This window comes from Dromiciops gliroides, chromosome 3 (genome assembly GCF_019393635.1).
Source record: "Dromiciops gliroides isolate mDroGli1 chromosome 3, mDroGli1.pri, whole genome shotgun sequence".
NCBI classification, from domain to species: Eukaryota; Metazoa; Chordata; class Mammalia; order Microbiotheria; family Microbiotheriidae; genus Dromiciops; species Dromiciops gliroides.
In genome coordinates this window covers 656825523-656840994 of record NC_057863.1, presented here as the reverse complement: position 1 = coordinate 656840994, position 15472 = coordinate 656825523, and the positions used below count along the sequence as shown (strand labels likewise).

The following is a 15472-nucleotide window of genomic DNA, read 5'->3' as shown; positions in this document are numbered from 1 at the left end:
TCCATCAGGTCCTATTGATACATTTGTGTGAGAGGAAATTTTCTCTCAAGTCCACAGGACATCTGTATCTCTCCTCAAGTATTTTTGTTTGAGGGTTGAATTTCTTTTCAAGTTCATTTCATCATTATCTTTCACATGAATATTCTATTCCTGTTCCCTTAATCAACCAAAAAAGTCATATAACAAAGGGACAATTTACATATACAACACTTAGAGTAATTCCCCATTGTGAGATTTAAAATTGGATACAAGAGCATTAAACTCCCCTTTTTTTTTTTAAATTTTGTGGGGCAATGGGGGTTAAGTGACTTGCCCAAGGTCACACAGCTAGTAAGTGTCAAGTGTCTGAGGCCGGATTTGAACTCAGATACTCCTGAATCCAGGGCCGGTGCTTTATCCACTGCGCCATCTAGCTGCCCCTAAACTCCCTTTTAACAACCTTTCCCTTATTTATCTCCCAGACTAGTAAGTGGAAGAAGCCTCTGATCTTTAGTTAGGGCTTTTATTGTTTGGGAATTACAAGGTGATGTTGATTAGAGAGATAGGAAAGTAGAAATACAAACAAATAGTCTTAGATCTAAGCTTAGCCTGTATTCCATATAGAACTCACCAAAAACCCAAGGCCACCTCTGAGGCTGAGAACTGTGTCAAGCACGTGCTATTATGGAGAACCAGGCCTAGTCAAACCTGAGTCAGCGACTGTGTGTGCAGTGCAAGCCAGCAAGTGAGGAGAGTGGAAAAAGACCTTACTTCCGTTCTCTCCTTGCCTTTTAAGCTCGTACCCAGGAAGTGGAGTGCTTAGCAGACAGACTGGCGGCTCCTCACGGTCTCCTCCCCAAAAGGGTGGTCCTTCAAAAAACTGGTGTCTTTCAGATATTGCTAACCGGCTGTTAAAAAACTCACTTTTTACCACACCATGAAGGCATTGAACTTGAGGTTGCTGTTGGGGCATTACCCTATTGGAGAGCTAGTTATTGGCTGGAATATATGAGTCTTGCATAATTGTCTCCAGACTCATAGTGACCCTGTTGTTTAGATGCCAATCTTGCCTGAAATGTTTATGAGCTGTATTAGATGGAGGTGATTCAGTGGTTCTTGAATCGTGCCTGACAGTTGTCACCTTGTGCTCAGTGGGAGCTATACTCCTTAACTGGGATGCAGCCAGAACTGGGTTTTCTATATCAGCCAGATGCCAAATCTCTTCCCTCAGACTGGGGGCTGTTTGAAGTAAGGTCTACACTGTCACCCCAGTACTGTCTCTGTGGCACAGCTGTGCCTCCTCCCTCAAGCTGAGGGATCCCCTAAGGGCAGGGCTATGTCTAAAACTCACACCAGAGACTCTTAGAGCTGACAATTGTCTTCTCTTTTAAACTAGGAGCTTTGTTCCTTATTTCATCCCTTCAAGATTCTACACATAGATTTATTTTCTTTTAAAAATATTTTATTTTTTCCAATTACATGTAAAAACAATTTGAACATGCTTTTTTCAAGTTTTGAGTTCCAAATTATCTCCCTCCTTCCCTTTCCCCCCTCATTGAGAAGGCAAGGCATTTTACATAAGTTATACATGTTTAGTCATACAAAACACATTTCCATGTAAGTCATGCTGCAATATATCAATTTGTGAAATGGTTTTAGGACAACCCAGTCAGCCCCCCTTGGTATACATTCTGAAAGTGCCGAGGCAAACACACTTTGGTGTTACTAGAGAGGCCAACTGCCTTGCTTTTGCATTTGCAATGTCTGAAAAACATTCTGACTATGGTCCTGAGCATGGTGTTCTGGGTAACTCTCCAGGACTTTAAATTACTGAGAAAGTGACATCCGGCATTGGTAGAGGGAGTTTTCCTCTCCTAGTTATTCCCTATAGCAGTAAAATTGCAAGTTTTGTCCTTATCCTTATATTTATTCTGTATATCTTTATATATGTATATACATCTATACACACATACCCACCCATATATCCACATATGTATACATGTATATATATGTATACACAGTAGAAATATACATACATGTACATATATACATACACATATATAGTATAGATATACATACAGTGTGTGTATATATGTATATATACATATATATACACACAGTATATGCAGTAAGGATTCCTTTACTCTTTGTATTTATAACCCTAGTACCTATCACATAGCAGACTTTTAATACATGCTGGCTTGCTTGAATGATTGATTTCAAATACTTGAAAGTGGTCATCATAGCTATTCTTCTCTTCTGATGTATTTCTTACTCTTTGAAAAAATGAAAGATTAGGCTGTGACACAGCATTACTCTCAACCAACTTCATGATTTAAAAAATAGTAACAACAGCAATAATTGTCACTCCTATATTCATAGTACCTTTTTGTTTGGTGGGGCAATGAAGGTTAAATAACTTGCCCAGGGTCACACAGCTACTAAATGTCAAGTGCCTGAGGCTGGATTTGAACTTAGGTCCTCCTGAATCCAGGGCCAGTGCTTTATCCACTGTGCCACCTAGCTGCCCCCATAGTGCTTTAAGGTCTCCAAATCACTTTTCCCAATAGAACTTGGGGAAACAGATCATGCAAATGTCATCACCCTCATTTTAGAGATGAAGAAACCAAAGTGAGGGAAGTGATTTGACTAACATTATATATGTAGGAAATGTCAGAACTAGGATTAAAATTCAAGTCAAGGTACTCTTTTTTTTTTTTTTACGGGGCAATGGGGTTAAGTGACTTGCCCAGGGTCACACAGCCAGTAAGTGTCAAGTGTCCGAGGCCGGATTTGAACTCAGGAACTCCTGACTCCAGGGCCGGTGCTTTATCCACTGCGCCACCTAGCGGCCCCCAAGGTACTCTTTCCATTAATTTTGCTGCTATCCAGCAAGGAAGATTTAGGATGACCAGACAGAAGAATTTGCTTCTAGGATGATTGAAATGATCCGCGTTTCAAATCTGGGGAATGAAAAAGGGGCAGAAGGTGAGATGAAGGACAGGAGGCAGACTTTCTTTCTAAAATGCAGCAAGCTTCTTTATTCCCCTACCTAGCAATCCTCTCATAGTAAAACAGAGCATGAGCTCATGAGAACATTTTTGAGAAACAAAACCACACGTCAAATTATAATTGACTGCTACAACATATTCCCAGGAATGGTTACAGGGTAGTGAGACCACCTGGCTTTTTGTTTATATCTTGAGGCCCATGAGAACTTCTCCTCCTAGCAATTTTGTTATGCTGTCTTCCTTACTGCCTGTCCTTGATTCTCAGAACATTTTGACTGTGCCTCATTAGCCCAAAGGCTTGGCCTAGTGTCTGGAACACTTTAACCTTTCCTTCTCAAGCCTAAAGGTTTGGGCATAACACCAGGAAGGGGAACTTCAGAAAAGGCCTCTGGCCCTCTGAGTTCTCTACAGATGATCAATTTAGGTGACCAAATGAGGTCATGGATTCCTCCTCTCTAAGGATCTTGGTGTTGGTACAACTTGTGAGGATGCCTTAAGAGCTAGAATTATTGACTGCTCCCAGGGCCTTCAAGCTTGGGCCAGTAGGCAACTACCTGTGAAGAGATACCTTTATCATATTCTTAGACCTTCTACCTGCAGAGAGGGTTCCCTACTCCTCAGCCACCTTTTCTTGCCACTGTGGGAGGCGGGGGTGGGGGTGGGATAAGAAAGAAGGGATATAATTTATATTGTGATTTTTCTTATCAGGAACTACTTTGAAAAACATCATGGAAGACCTGCTCAACTTGGTTTACACCTTCCAAACAGATGGAGACTATCTGCCCATCCTGAAAAATCTACAGAGTAAAATGACAGGTAGGAAGGGATGGTGGTAGTTCCTGTAAGCTTTTCAGTACCATGGAGAGTGCCCCTCCTTTGAGCAAAGTGTCATAGAGGCATAGGATGTCAAAATTAGAATGACTCAGACTCATTTTGCAGAAAAGGCACAGGAGGGATTTGCTTTAGAACCAACAAGGAGTTAGGGGCAGAGATGGGAGGTGAACCAGGGTCTTCTGACTCTAAATACAGGCTTCTTTTTCAAAGAATAAACTATTTACTTATTATATATGGAAAGTTATTAATATTAGTAATTATTAATTATGATTAGTAGTAATAGTATTCTTTTTGTTTTGTTTTGTTTTTAGTGAGGCAATTGGGGTTAAGTGACTTGCCCAGGGTCATGCAGCTAGTAAGTGTTTTGAGGCCAGATTTGAACTCAGGTACTCCTGACTCCAGGGCCGATGCTACTGCACCACCTAGCTGCCCCAATAGTATTCTTTTTTAATAAACATTTTTATTTAAAGTTTTGAGTTTCAACTTCTATTCCTCCCTCCTTCTCCTCCCCATCCCCGAGGTGCTAATCAATCATATATAGGTTATACATGTGCAATTATGTAAAACATTTCCATATTAGTAATTTTGTATAAGAAGACTCAAAAGAAGAAAGTAAAAAATAACATGCCTCAGTCTGTGTTCAATCAATATCAGTTCTTTCTTTGCGGGTGGATAGGATGCTTCATCATTAGTCCTTTGGGATTGTTTTGTAACATTGTATTGCTGATAATAGTTGTCATTCAGAGTTCTTCATCAAATAATATTGCTGTTACTGTGTACAACGTTCATCTGCTTATGCTCTCTTAACTTAACTATATATCAGTTCATATAAGTCTTAGCAGGCATTTCTGAAATCATCCTGCTTGTCTTTTTTTTTTTTTTTTGTGGGGCAATGAAGGTTAAGTGACTTTCCCAGGGTCACATAGCTAGTAAGTGTCAAGTGTCTGAGGCCGGATTTGAACTCAGGTCATCCTGAATCCAGGGCCGGTGCTTTATCCACTGTGCCACCTAGCTGCCCCCTGTTTGTCATTTCTTATAGCATAATAATATTCCATCACCATCATATACTGCAACTTGTTTAGCCATTCCCAAATTGATGGGCATTCCTTTAATTTTCAATTCTTAGCCACCACAAAGAGAGCTGCTATAAATATTTTTGTACAAATAGTCCTTTTTCTCTTTTTGGGATGTCTTTGGGATCTAAACCTAACAGTGGTATTATTGGATAAAAGGGTATACACAGTTTTATAGCCCTTTGGGCATAGTTCCAAATTCTTCTCCAGAATGGCTGCATCAGTTCACCTACAGTGCACCTACAGTGGCAAATCCAGGCTTCTTCACTACAGAATACACAATACATACTACACATTACACAAGACTCTACAGAATAAAGACTCAATCCTGAAGCAGGATTGGGGAGGGTGTCCTTTCCTTAGGTCCCTTTTCTTTTATTACCTCTACCTTCAGGAAGCAGTTGATCTGATGAATAAGAGGAGATATGAACTTTTGGGCAACTCCTAGTTTAAAAGAGAAGACAATTTTCAGCTCTAAGAGTGTCTGGTGTGAGTTTTAGACATAGTCCTGCCCTTGAGAGAATCCCTCAGCTTGAGGGAGGAGGCACAACTGTGCCACAGAGACAGTCCTGGCCTGACAGTGTAGATCTTACTTCAGATGGCCCCCAGTCTGAGGGAAGAGATTTGACACCTGGCTCAGATAGAAAACTCAGTTCTGACTGTATCCCAGTGTAATGCTCTATATGTAGTGACACCTAGCCTTACACCAGTGAGATGTAGTAAGGGGAGAAGGAAGAAGTGAACATGGGGGGAGAAAAAAGAACTGCAGCAGAGCTGAGGATAGGTTACCGAGGCTGATGGTATGGGCACTGATGAAGAGATAGGGAATAATGCTTCAGTTTTGTTCTTAAAACTCTTGAGGACTACTCAAACAGCCTCAGGTGCTGTGTCCTCCAAAAATAGTTGATAAATTTTCTTGGGTGAAGATCCTCTGTGAGACCTAGAGTGAGCTGGTCAAGATGCTCACATAGCCAGTCAGGGTCCATCAGGATGCATCTGAAGCCCAGAAGGGTGTGTGCATTGTTTCCCACACTTCTTGTCCTACCCTCCTCCAGACTAGCTGAATTCCTGGGCAAAGGGCTATGACACAGCCACTCAGTCAGGAGATATGGAGCTCTCAGAATGGGTAGAGACTGATGCATCCTCTTTCTGGCCTCAGGGAACAAGCATTTTTCTGAGGCTGAAACATTGACTAACCAGATGATGAAGCGTTCATTACGGACCTCGAGAGATGAGCAGAGGCAGCTCATTCAGGAATTACTGGAAAAGATCTTCAAGCGAGATTTGGTGGAAAAGAGTGAGTGAAATTTGACAATTTAACTACAGCTGCAGTGGTACCATCTGGGGCCATACATGTCCTCTGTCCAATGTTAGATGGCTGATGTGTTCCCTAGAGGCAGGTGAGAATAGCTGGGAATGGGATGACTCACTCAAAATTCTACAGGGTAACACAGTGTAAGGACCATCTGAGAATGTCTCTTCTAAACCCCTTTTCTTCATTGTGGTGAAACAGGCTCAGAGAGGGGTAAGGTTTGGCCTAAGGTTTAATTTTTAGACTATAATATCCTAGGATTATAGAACTTAGAGCTATAAGGGATCTCAAGTTGATCTGGTCCAACCCCCTCATTTTATGGAGACGGAGACTCAAGTTGAAATAGCTTGGGCAAAGTCACATGGTTGGTAAGCATTAGAGCCAGGTCTCAAACTCAGATCTTATGGCTCTACTTTTTCTCCAGCACTGATCTGGCTTTTTGGTCCTTGCTTCTCCCAACTCTGGGCTTCTTTCATAGACATCTTCAATTCTGATTGTAATTTCCCTCCCTTTAGGCAGTGTCTCATCTTTCCTCAAATTTCTATGGAAGACCTTCAGCTGTTTCTTATCATGGACATGGGGAACAACCAATAACTTTGTGTATAAATATGGTAAGGGCTTTTTAGGATCACACTATTTGAGGTGCACAGGATGGGAGTGGTCACCCTTATCCAATTTACATCTGGGCAGCTGTATATCATCACTGGCAAGTGGTTGTCCACTTTCTGCTTGAATACCTCCAGTGATGGGGGACAACCTCCTAAGACAGCCCATTCTATGTCGGGATAACTATCTTGGTTATGATGTGTCACAGCAACATGCATTTATTAAGCACTTTCTGTATGCCAGGCACAGTGATCATCAGTGGAGATACAAGGAAAGGTAATTAAACACTCCAGTACTTGCCTTCCAGGAGTTTTCAGTCTAATGGTGGCAAAAACCTATAAAGAACTATGGACAAACAAGATAGAGACAGGATAAATTGGGATAAATCAAGAGAAGGCAGTCACTAATATTAAGGGGGACAAGGAAAGGCTTCTTTCAGAAGGTGAGTCTCTAGCTGAGACAAAGGAAATCAGGGAAGATGGAGATGAGGAGGAAGAATGTTACAGGCATGGGGGACAATCAATCTTAGAGTCAAGAGTTGGAATGACACATTAGGAAGTTTTTCCTCATATCTGGGTGAAATTTGCTGCCATAATATTTCTCCGTTTCCATTCCTCCTAGCAATGCTTTCTGGGACAAGGTAGAACAATCAAATCTCTCTCCCATATCCACTCTTCAAATATTTGAAGACAGAATATCCTCTACTCCTCACCCTCCCCTTTTTTCACCCCACCAAAGGTCACCCTTAGAAACCTCTTGGCATGGGGGACCAGAAAAGAAGAGAGAAAGTAAATAAACAAAGCAGGAGTGAGACATGTGAGGGGATTTTGAGGGGACATCCATAGAATGATTTCTTTTTTTGTGTGGGGCAATGGGGATTAAATGATTTGCCCAGGGTCACACAGCTAGTAAATGTCAAGTGTCTGAGACTGGATTTGAACTCAGGTCCGCCTGAATCCAGGGCCAGTGCTCTATCCATTGTGCCACCTAGCTGCCCCAGAATGATTTCTTATTAATGAATGAAAGAGAATGTGTCTCTGGTTGATAGTGGGTGAGGCCATAGCTAGCCTTTAGAATAGGCAAACTTGCATCTTAGAGGTTTTGTTTCTTAATTTTTTTTTTCTGGGCAATGAGGGTTAAGTAACTTGCCCAGGACCACACAGCTAGTAAGTGTCAAGTGTCTGAGGCCGGATTTGAACTCAGGTCCTCCTGAATCCAGGGCTGGTGCTTTATCCACTGCACCACCTAGCTGCCCCCTGAGGTTTTGTTTCTTTCTAGGCTATAGCTCATGTGATCATGATTCAGAAATGGGTTGGGCCAGCTTCAACGCTGAGATTCTGTGATTTTGTGAGATTCTCTGGTCTTTTTCCCCACAGGAGACATTAAGGACAAGTTTCTTGCAGGCCAGAAAAATATGTATTTGATGGATGCTGGCTTGGCTATCAACTCTGCCTATCCTCTGGTCCTGCCCCCAGTGCGGAACACAGAGATCATCCTCTCCTTTGATTTTAGTGAAGGGGATCCATTTGAGGTAATGGGAAGGACATTTGACCCTCCCAGAGACCCTAATCAAGCAAGAAAAAGCCCTGGCTTGGGATATGGGACTTGAGTTCTTATCCCGAACTCATGGTATGACCTTCATCCAGTCCTTACCTCTCTCTGATTAGCATCAGTTTCCCTCTCTAGGAAATGTAACTTTGGGAAGAGGCTTGAAAGTCTCTAGAGACCTTTAAGGCTCTGGAGGCCTCTCAGTCAGTAGCTAGAATGGGCTTGTGTCTTCTCTCCTCAGACCATCAAGGCCACAGCAAAGTACTGCAAAGCCTGCAATATCCCCTTCCCTCCAGTGGATGAAGCTAAACTTGACCAAGAAGCCAAGTCTCCATCTGACTTCTACATCTTTGAAGGGGAGAACACACCTGTGATCATGCACTTCCCTCTCTTCAATAAAGTGAATTGTGGCAGCACAGGTATGGGTTTGGGCCGCACAGCCACTGAGGTGCCTTGTACTGGGTTGGTGGAGGTGGGGCTGAAGAGCATCATGGTACTGGGTTTGAAGGGTTTGCTGACACCTGGAATGCTCACTGTGAGGTTGCAAACATGAGCTTTGGTGAAGACCGCTTGACAAACAAGAGAGCAATGTTACCACCCTCCAGGTAGCTCTGAGTTGTGATCTGTTCTTCTTTATACTCCCTCTACTCCAGTCCTGCCTGAAATGGGGCAATGCAGCAGCCAGTGTTGTGAGGGCTTAATACATGGAATTTGGATGGTGGTGGTGGAAGGATTTGAGACATAGATTCTCTAAGGAAAGTAGCTGGGGTGAAGGCACTTGGGTTGAGCTTAGTCAGGCCCAGGGTGTATTCATCCTCTTCCACACATTTGGCAAGTACTAGACATGTTCTCAGGGTTACTATGGGGAAATTGGCTTTGGCTCTTGGACTGAACTTGATCCCACAACGGCCTAGCCCCAATTCATGGACAGGACACTGGAATCTCTAGAATTGCAATGCAGTTTTGCTTTCTGAGACCTCTCAAAAGCTATCATCAGCGTTGTGCCAACCCTGTAGCCTGGCAAGGCATTACTAGTGCATGGAGTTTTGTCAATCCTGGGCCTAGGTGCTCCTAACATGGTGGGTGAGGAGAAGTACTCCTTGTGCTTAGGAAAATGGAGGCAGAGGTCACAGGACAAGAGAATCAAGCCATAGGTTAGCGACAGGATATTGCCAACCCAAGCTTGAGCAGAGCACAGAGTTGTGGTGTGGCCTCCTCCCCACCCTTTGAATTTTCAGGGGCACGTATGTCTTAGAAGCATTCATGACTCTTCCATCTCTCTCCTGATCTATCCAGTTCTTCAAACTTTTCTGCCATTGCCATCTAGATGTGCGCCAATGCTCATCTTAGAGCCATTGGCCATTCTCTTTAAGGACCAGGAGAATTTAGTGTGAGATAGGGTAAGGGAAACTCTTAATTGTGTCCTATTATGTCCATATCTAAGAAGCAGCTCAGCAGTGCTGGACCTAGTTTCTTTGATCCTGCATGTGGGCACCTCGGTGATGCACTGGCCCTGGAGTCAGGAGGACCTGAGTTCAAGTCCAATCTCAGACATTTACTAACCCCAATTGCCTCAAACATCTGGGGCATCTCCAGTCATCCTGATGTTTATCTTGCCACTGGACCCAGTTGACTTTTTTTTTAGTGAGGCAATTGGGTTTAAGTGACTTGCCCAGGGTCACACAGCTAGTAAGTGTTAAGTGTCTGAGGCCGGATTTGAACTCAGGTCCTCCTGACTCTAGTGCTGGTGCTCTATCCACTGTGCCACCTAGCTGCCCCCCAGATGACTTTCAAGGAGAGAGTAAGGCTGGTGACCTTGCAGAGCCCACCCTCACTTAAATCCAATTCACTGCAAGTCATGACATCACCTCCTGATCTCATGGTCCTTTTTGAGAATAAAGGAAAAAACAACAACAACAAATAATTCCTGGGTAAGGTTGAGCTGAACTAGAATTTCACACTGTCCAAGGAATATAAGTCAAATCAAGTTAAGTAGCATTTATTAAGTGGGTACAATAGTGAGGCCTGTGGTCAATTGGATGGGGGCTGCTCATTTAAGGGAAGGAAGAAAATGGGGACTAAGTCAGGAAGGTCCTGTCACAACCTTCTTCACAGTGTTTTCCAGGCTTGCCCACGGATCCTATTCAGTTATTCTAACATGCCCCAAAGAACCCTCATCAGCAGCTTGTAAGCCTTCTTCTTTTGCTTGGTGGCTTTTTGATTTATGAGATATCACTGTCAGCTTCAGTTCTTTTTTATTTTTATTTTTATTTATTATTTTTTTTAGTGAGGCAATTGGGGTTAAGTGACTTGCCCAGGGTCACACAGCTAGTAAGTGTGTGTTAAGTGTCTGAGGCTGGATTTGAACTCAGGTACTCCTGACTTCAGGGCTGGTGCTCTATCCATTGCGCCACCTAGCTGCCCCATCAGTTCTCTTTTATAATTTAGTGAACCTGATGTTTCAGTGCCTAATCCAGTATCCAACAGTGTCACTGAACAAAGGTCAAAACTGCTGTAGTCCTAATGGGCTATTCCTTCCACAGTGAGTTCTATTGCTTATTGCTTATAATAATTGTAAGATATTTCACAGGCTGTCTGTATAAAGGTTCTAAAGTTGGTAAGAAAGGCTTCATGACTTTGTAGTGTTAACACAGTGGGTTACAATCTGTTCCCCCTCTGTGTTTAGTAAACTCTTGCTAAGTCTCTCCAAAAATTTCAGCTCTTTTTCTCTTATTCATTGTCCCCCAACCCTCTTCTTCCTAAATGCCACACTCTAATCCAAACATCAATGGGACAAATTTATAACAGCAAAATCTCAAGCTTCCAAACTTTCCACTTTTCATAGTTCAAAGCCTTAGAATTGAGAGGGAGCTGAGAAGCCATGTAGTTCTCCTCTTACAAATGAAGAAATGGAGAGCCTGAGACTTTAACCTGACTAAGGAGGCACAGATTGTAATTAGCTAAGGCAGGGTCTGAACCCATGGCCTCTGAGACTGAATCCAGAACACTTTCACACTATTAATTGCAGGACTTTGCCAATTTAGAATCAGAATTCTGATATGGTTTAAATTGCCCAAGATGTCTTTCTCACTAAGGTGATTCCAATAGCCTTCTCCTAATTCACATCAAGGAACTAACACATATGATATTAAGGTTATGAATTATTAGAAACCTTCCCACTTCTCTGGTAGTGGTCTCATGTCAGAAGCATCATCTTTTGACTTTTAGTTGCTGTTACACGGACTTAGTGAACAGCAGGCTTATAGATATAGCTGCTGATATAATTACAGAAATACTGCTTTAATAACAATGGCTAGCCCTTATGTCGGCCTTTAAAGTTTGTAGAGCAGTTTATATAAATCTCACTCTATCCTCACAACAATCCTCTGAAATTGATAGACTTTGGCTACTGATTAGATATAGGGGATGAGATCGTGAGGAGTCAAGGATGCCTCCTAGGTTGTGAGCCTGGGTGGTTGGGAGGATGGTGCTTAAAATGGACAGTGACTGGAAAGTTAGGAAGAAGCAAGAGTTTAGGGGAAAACAGGAATTCTTTTTTTTTTCTTTTTAGGGCAATGGGGGTTAAGTGACTTGCCCAGGGTCACACAGCTAGTAAGTGTCTGAGGCTGGGTTTGAACTCAGGTCCTCCTGAATCCAAGGCTGGTGCCTTATCCACTGCGCCACCTAGCTGCCCCCTAGTTTAGGGGAAAAGATAATAAATAATAATAAAGTTAATAACAAAGAAACAAACAAATAAATAATAATAGATAATAATAAAGTTCAGTTTTGGATATATTGAGTTTAAGATGTCCAATAGGCAGTTGGAGACGGAAGATGGGACGTCAGGAGAGAGGACAGGACTGAACAAGTAAGTATAAGAATCATCAGCATAGGGATGACAATTAAACCCATGGGAAATCCCCAAGTAAAATGGTACAGAAGAAGACAATAAGAGAGTTCTGGATGGAGCCCTGTGGGACACCAACACTTAGCAGTCATGATCTGTCTACAGATCCAACAAAGGAAGCTGAGAGTGAGCAGTCAGATAAGTAGTAGGAGAGGTAGCGACATTATTATCACAAAAAACCTAAAGAGAAGAGAATATCAGGGCAAGAGGATGATTGATGTTATCACAGGCTACAGAGAAATCAAGAACGGTTATAATTGAGAAAAGGCCATTGGATTAGGTGATTAAGAGATTATTAGTTATTTTGGAGAGATCTAAGGAATAAAGGGAGGAGAGAGAGAGAGAGACAGAGACAGAGAGACAGAGACAGAGACAGAGGGAGAGACAGAGAGAGAGAGAGAAGAGAAGAGAAGAGAAGAGAAGAGAAGAGAAGAGAAAAGAAGAGAAGAGAAAGGGAAAGGGGAAGGGGAAGGGGAAGGGAAAGGAAGGGAAGGGAAGAGAAGAGAAGAGAAGAAGGAGACCTTAAAAAGTTGTAATGGCTCCTGAGATATACTTAGTTCCATTTCAGAAGGCAAGCGAAATGGGGAGGTGCATGGAGTCCAGGTCCTTTGAGGGGTGGTTGAAGGAGCTCAGTATTTGTAAGGAAGAAGACCTTGAGAAGCATCATCACTGTCATCAAGTATGTGAAAGGGAACAGATATTAAGATATTCTTTTTCTTGGGTCACTGGAGGCCTTTGGATGATCACTTGTTAAGGATGTCAGAGGATAGAATTCTTACAAGTATGTGAAAGGTGAGTCCTCCTGAGTTCTTTTCCTGCTCTGAGATTCTGTGGCAGCCTGTGCTTAGAGTTCCTTTGATGACTGGGTCTCTGAGCCAACTGTCTTCTAAGGAGGACAGCACAATCCAGAAAGGGCTGCTGGGTAACATGCTGATTTCTTTGTCTGTTTCTGTCTTAGAGGTCATTGAGAAGCGGCATAAGACATATTCGACATTCCACCTCAAAGGCTATTCTGATGCTGAGGTGTGTCAACTCCTGGAAGACTCAAAGGCAAATGTCAGAAACAACAAGGATGCTATCTTGGCAAAGATCTTGGCAAAGACAACTTCATAGGAAGCAGTCTCAATAGATTTTTTGCTCTTAGAGTGCACACATATTGAGATTGGCTAATGTTGCTTGAGATTGGCTGCCATTCATTTTTCCCTTTTGGGAGAGGCCCTCATTCATCTTCTTCTTCTTCTTCTTCTTCTTTTTTTTTTAGTGAGGCAATTGGGGTTAAGCGACTTGCCCAGGGTCACACAGCTAGTAAGTGTGTGTTAAGTGTCTGAGGCCGGATTTGAACTCAGGTACTCCTGACTCCAGGGCCAGTGCTCTATCCACTGCGCCACCTAGCTGCCCCCATCTTCTTACTTAAATGCTTCATGTTGCTAAATTTTATTCTGGGAGCCCAACATTTTGCTTTGTACCCTCATGCTTCATGTAACTTACCCACATTCTACTTACCTTCCATGGCTCAATAAAATGTTGGCTTGTGTGACAAGCAAAACAATCATGAGAGACAAAATTCTGGGTAAATTATAATCATGTTTATCAATCACAACCAGTAAGATAATGATAAAGATGGCTCTTTAACATTTGGTTATTCAGAAAGAAAAAAGGGACTGCATGGCTACTTCTTAAGATTTTTACACATCTTTGGGCAAGAGGAAGTCCATTGAAAAGTGATCAAATCTGATTGGTCAACTTAAGTTGGAAGTAGGCTAGATTAAAATGTAGGGCTAATGCCAGACCACCTCCAACTTTGGACTAACTATTCAAAAAATGCATATCCTCTTTCAAACAGGTGACCAGGCCCTCATTGGAGAAAAGGCCTTCTTATCTAAACAAAAAATCCACCTCCCTAACAGGACACAATGGAAATCCTTACCCCCTACCAATTTTTTATGTCCCTAACAAGAATTTAGAAGGGTCAATCTTATCAATATTTCTAGAGTTTTATAACTGTGACCAGGGCCAAGGAGAATTGACTTTATCTTATCAAGAAGGACTTTGGAATAGGGGAAATCAGGACTGATGAACCTCCAAGATATTAGTTCCAAATAATCATTTCTTACAATCTCCCATTTGATTCTTTGAGGGGTGTGGCCCTTTCAGTGAATCACTAACTGATATTAAAAACATTACATCAAAGGTTCTTAAGTATGGGGCTTATTAGGTGGGTAACAATGTGAAGGGGAAAATGGGGGAAATTGACTGATGCATTGACAAAACCAAAGGGGACAATTCCCTTTGTTAAGTAGACCATACAAGTAAAATACACAAAGGGAAAAAATAAATAGCAAAATGAAATTCATAGCTGTGCTTCCTTCTGTTCCTCTGGAAACATCTGGTGCAGTCTAGTGGTTCACGTGTAGTCTTTCCCAGCTCCCTGTCTTTTTAGACACTGGTCACTTATAGATATCCTCTTCCTCTATTAAAAATCTCCTCCAAAATGGATCTTAACACAACTTTAAATTGATTTGCCAATAACCAAGTCATATCTTGAAAGTTAACTCAATTCTTCTGTCTCTATTATTAGAAAATGAAATTTGGAAGCTTTAAGACTAGGAGCTTTTATGATTTTAGTTTGTCATTATGTTGATATGTACAGGAAACTCAGATAAACAGAAAATTAGAACCCAATTTTTATACATGGCATTATTCAATCCCCCATTAGGAGGATGAGATTCCTCTAAGGAATCTTGAAGCCCTTTTACAAGGAGATGGAGTCTAACACAAAAATCAATTCATACAAAAGTTGCCAGGTTAACTTCAGTTGTAACGAAAAGTACATTGACATTACACCAGTGCATATCAAGTAAGTTATTTGTAGTAAAACATTTTAAATTTTTAGTCGTGTCCAAATGAATAACCCTAACAAAGGTGGATGTCTCTTTGAGGCAAGATAGAACACAAAGTATGCTGATATTCCTTTCTTTAACACAGAACTGGCACAATTATTGTTCTTATTTTTCCTTCATTCTCAAAGAGGACTATAACATTAGGAGGTGATGTCATGACTTGCACTGAATTCGATTTAAGTGAAGCAGTGCCATGCAAAGTCACTAGCCTCACTTTTTCCTCCAGGGCCATATGAGTCCAGTGGTAAGATACATATCAGGAAGACTGGAGAGGGCCCCAGATGTCTAAGGCAATTGAGGTT

The 15472-nt window shown here is 41.9% G+C and overlaps 1 protein-coding gene across 9 annotated transcripts in view; it reads left to right on the top strand.

The window, feature by feature from the left end:
* LOC122746015 (cytosolic phospholipase A2 gamma-like) overlaps positions 1-14545 on the top strand; it is a 50391-nt gene extending 35846 nt beyond the window's left edge. For all 9 annotated transcript variants that reach the window (XM_043991490.1, XM_043991491.1, XM_043991489.1 and 6 more), the window contains 6 exons: positions 3699-3806; positions 6057-6194; positions 6725-6820; positions 8192-8346; positions 8605-8782; positions 13229-14545. In XM_043991490.1, coding sequence (XP_043847425.1) covers positions 3699-3806; positions 6057-6194; positions 6725-6820; positions 8192-8346; positions 8605-8782; positions 13229-13383 — 830 coding nt within the window. In that variant the 3' untranslated portion in view covers positions 13384-14545. The remainder of the gene's footprint in view (positions 1-3698; positions 3807-6056; positions 6195-6724; positions 6821-8191; positions 8347-8604; positions 8783-13228) is intronic.
* The last annotated feature ends 927 nt before the right edge of the window (positions 14546-15472 follow it).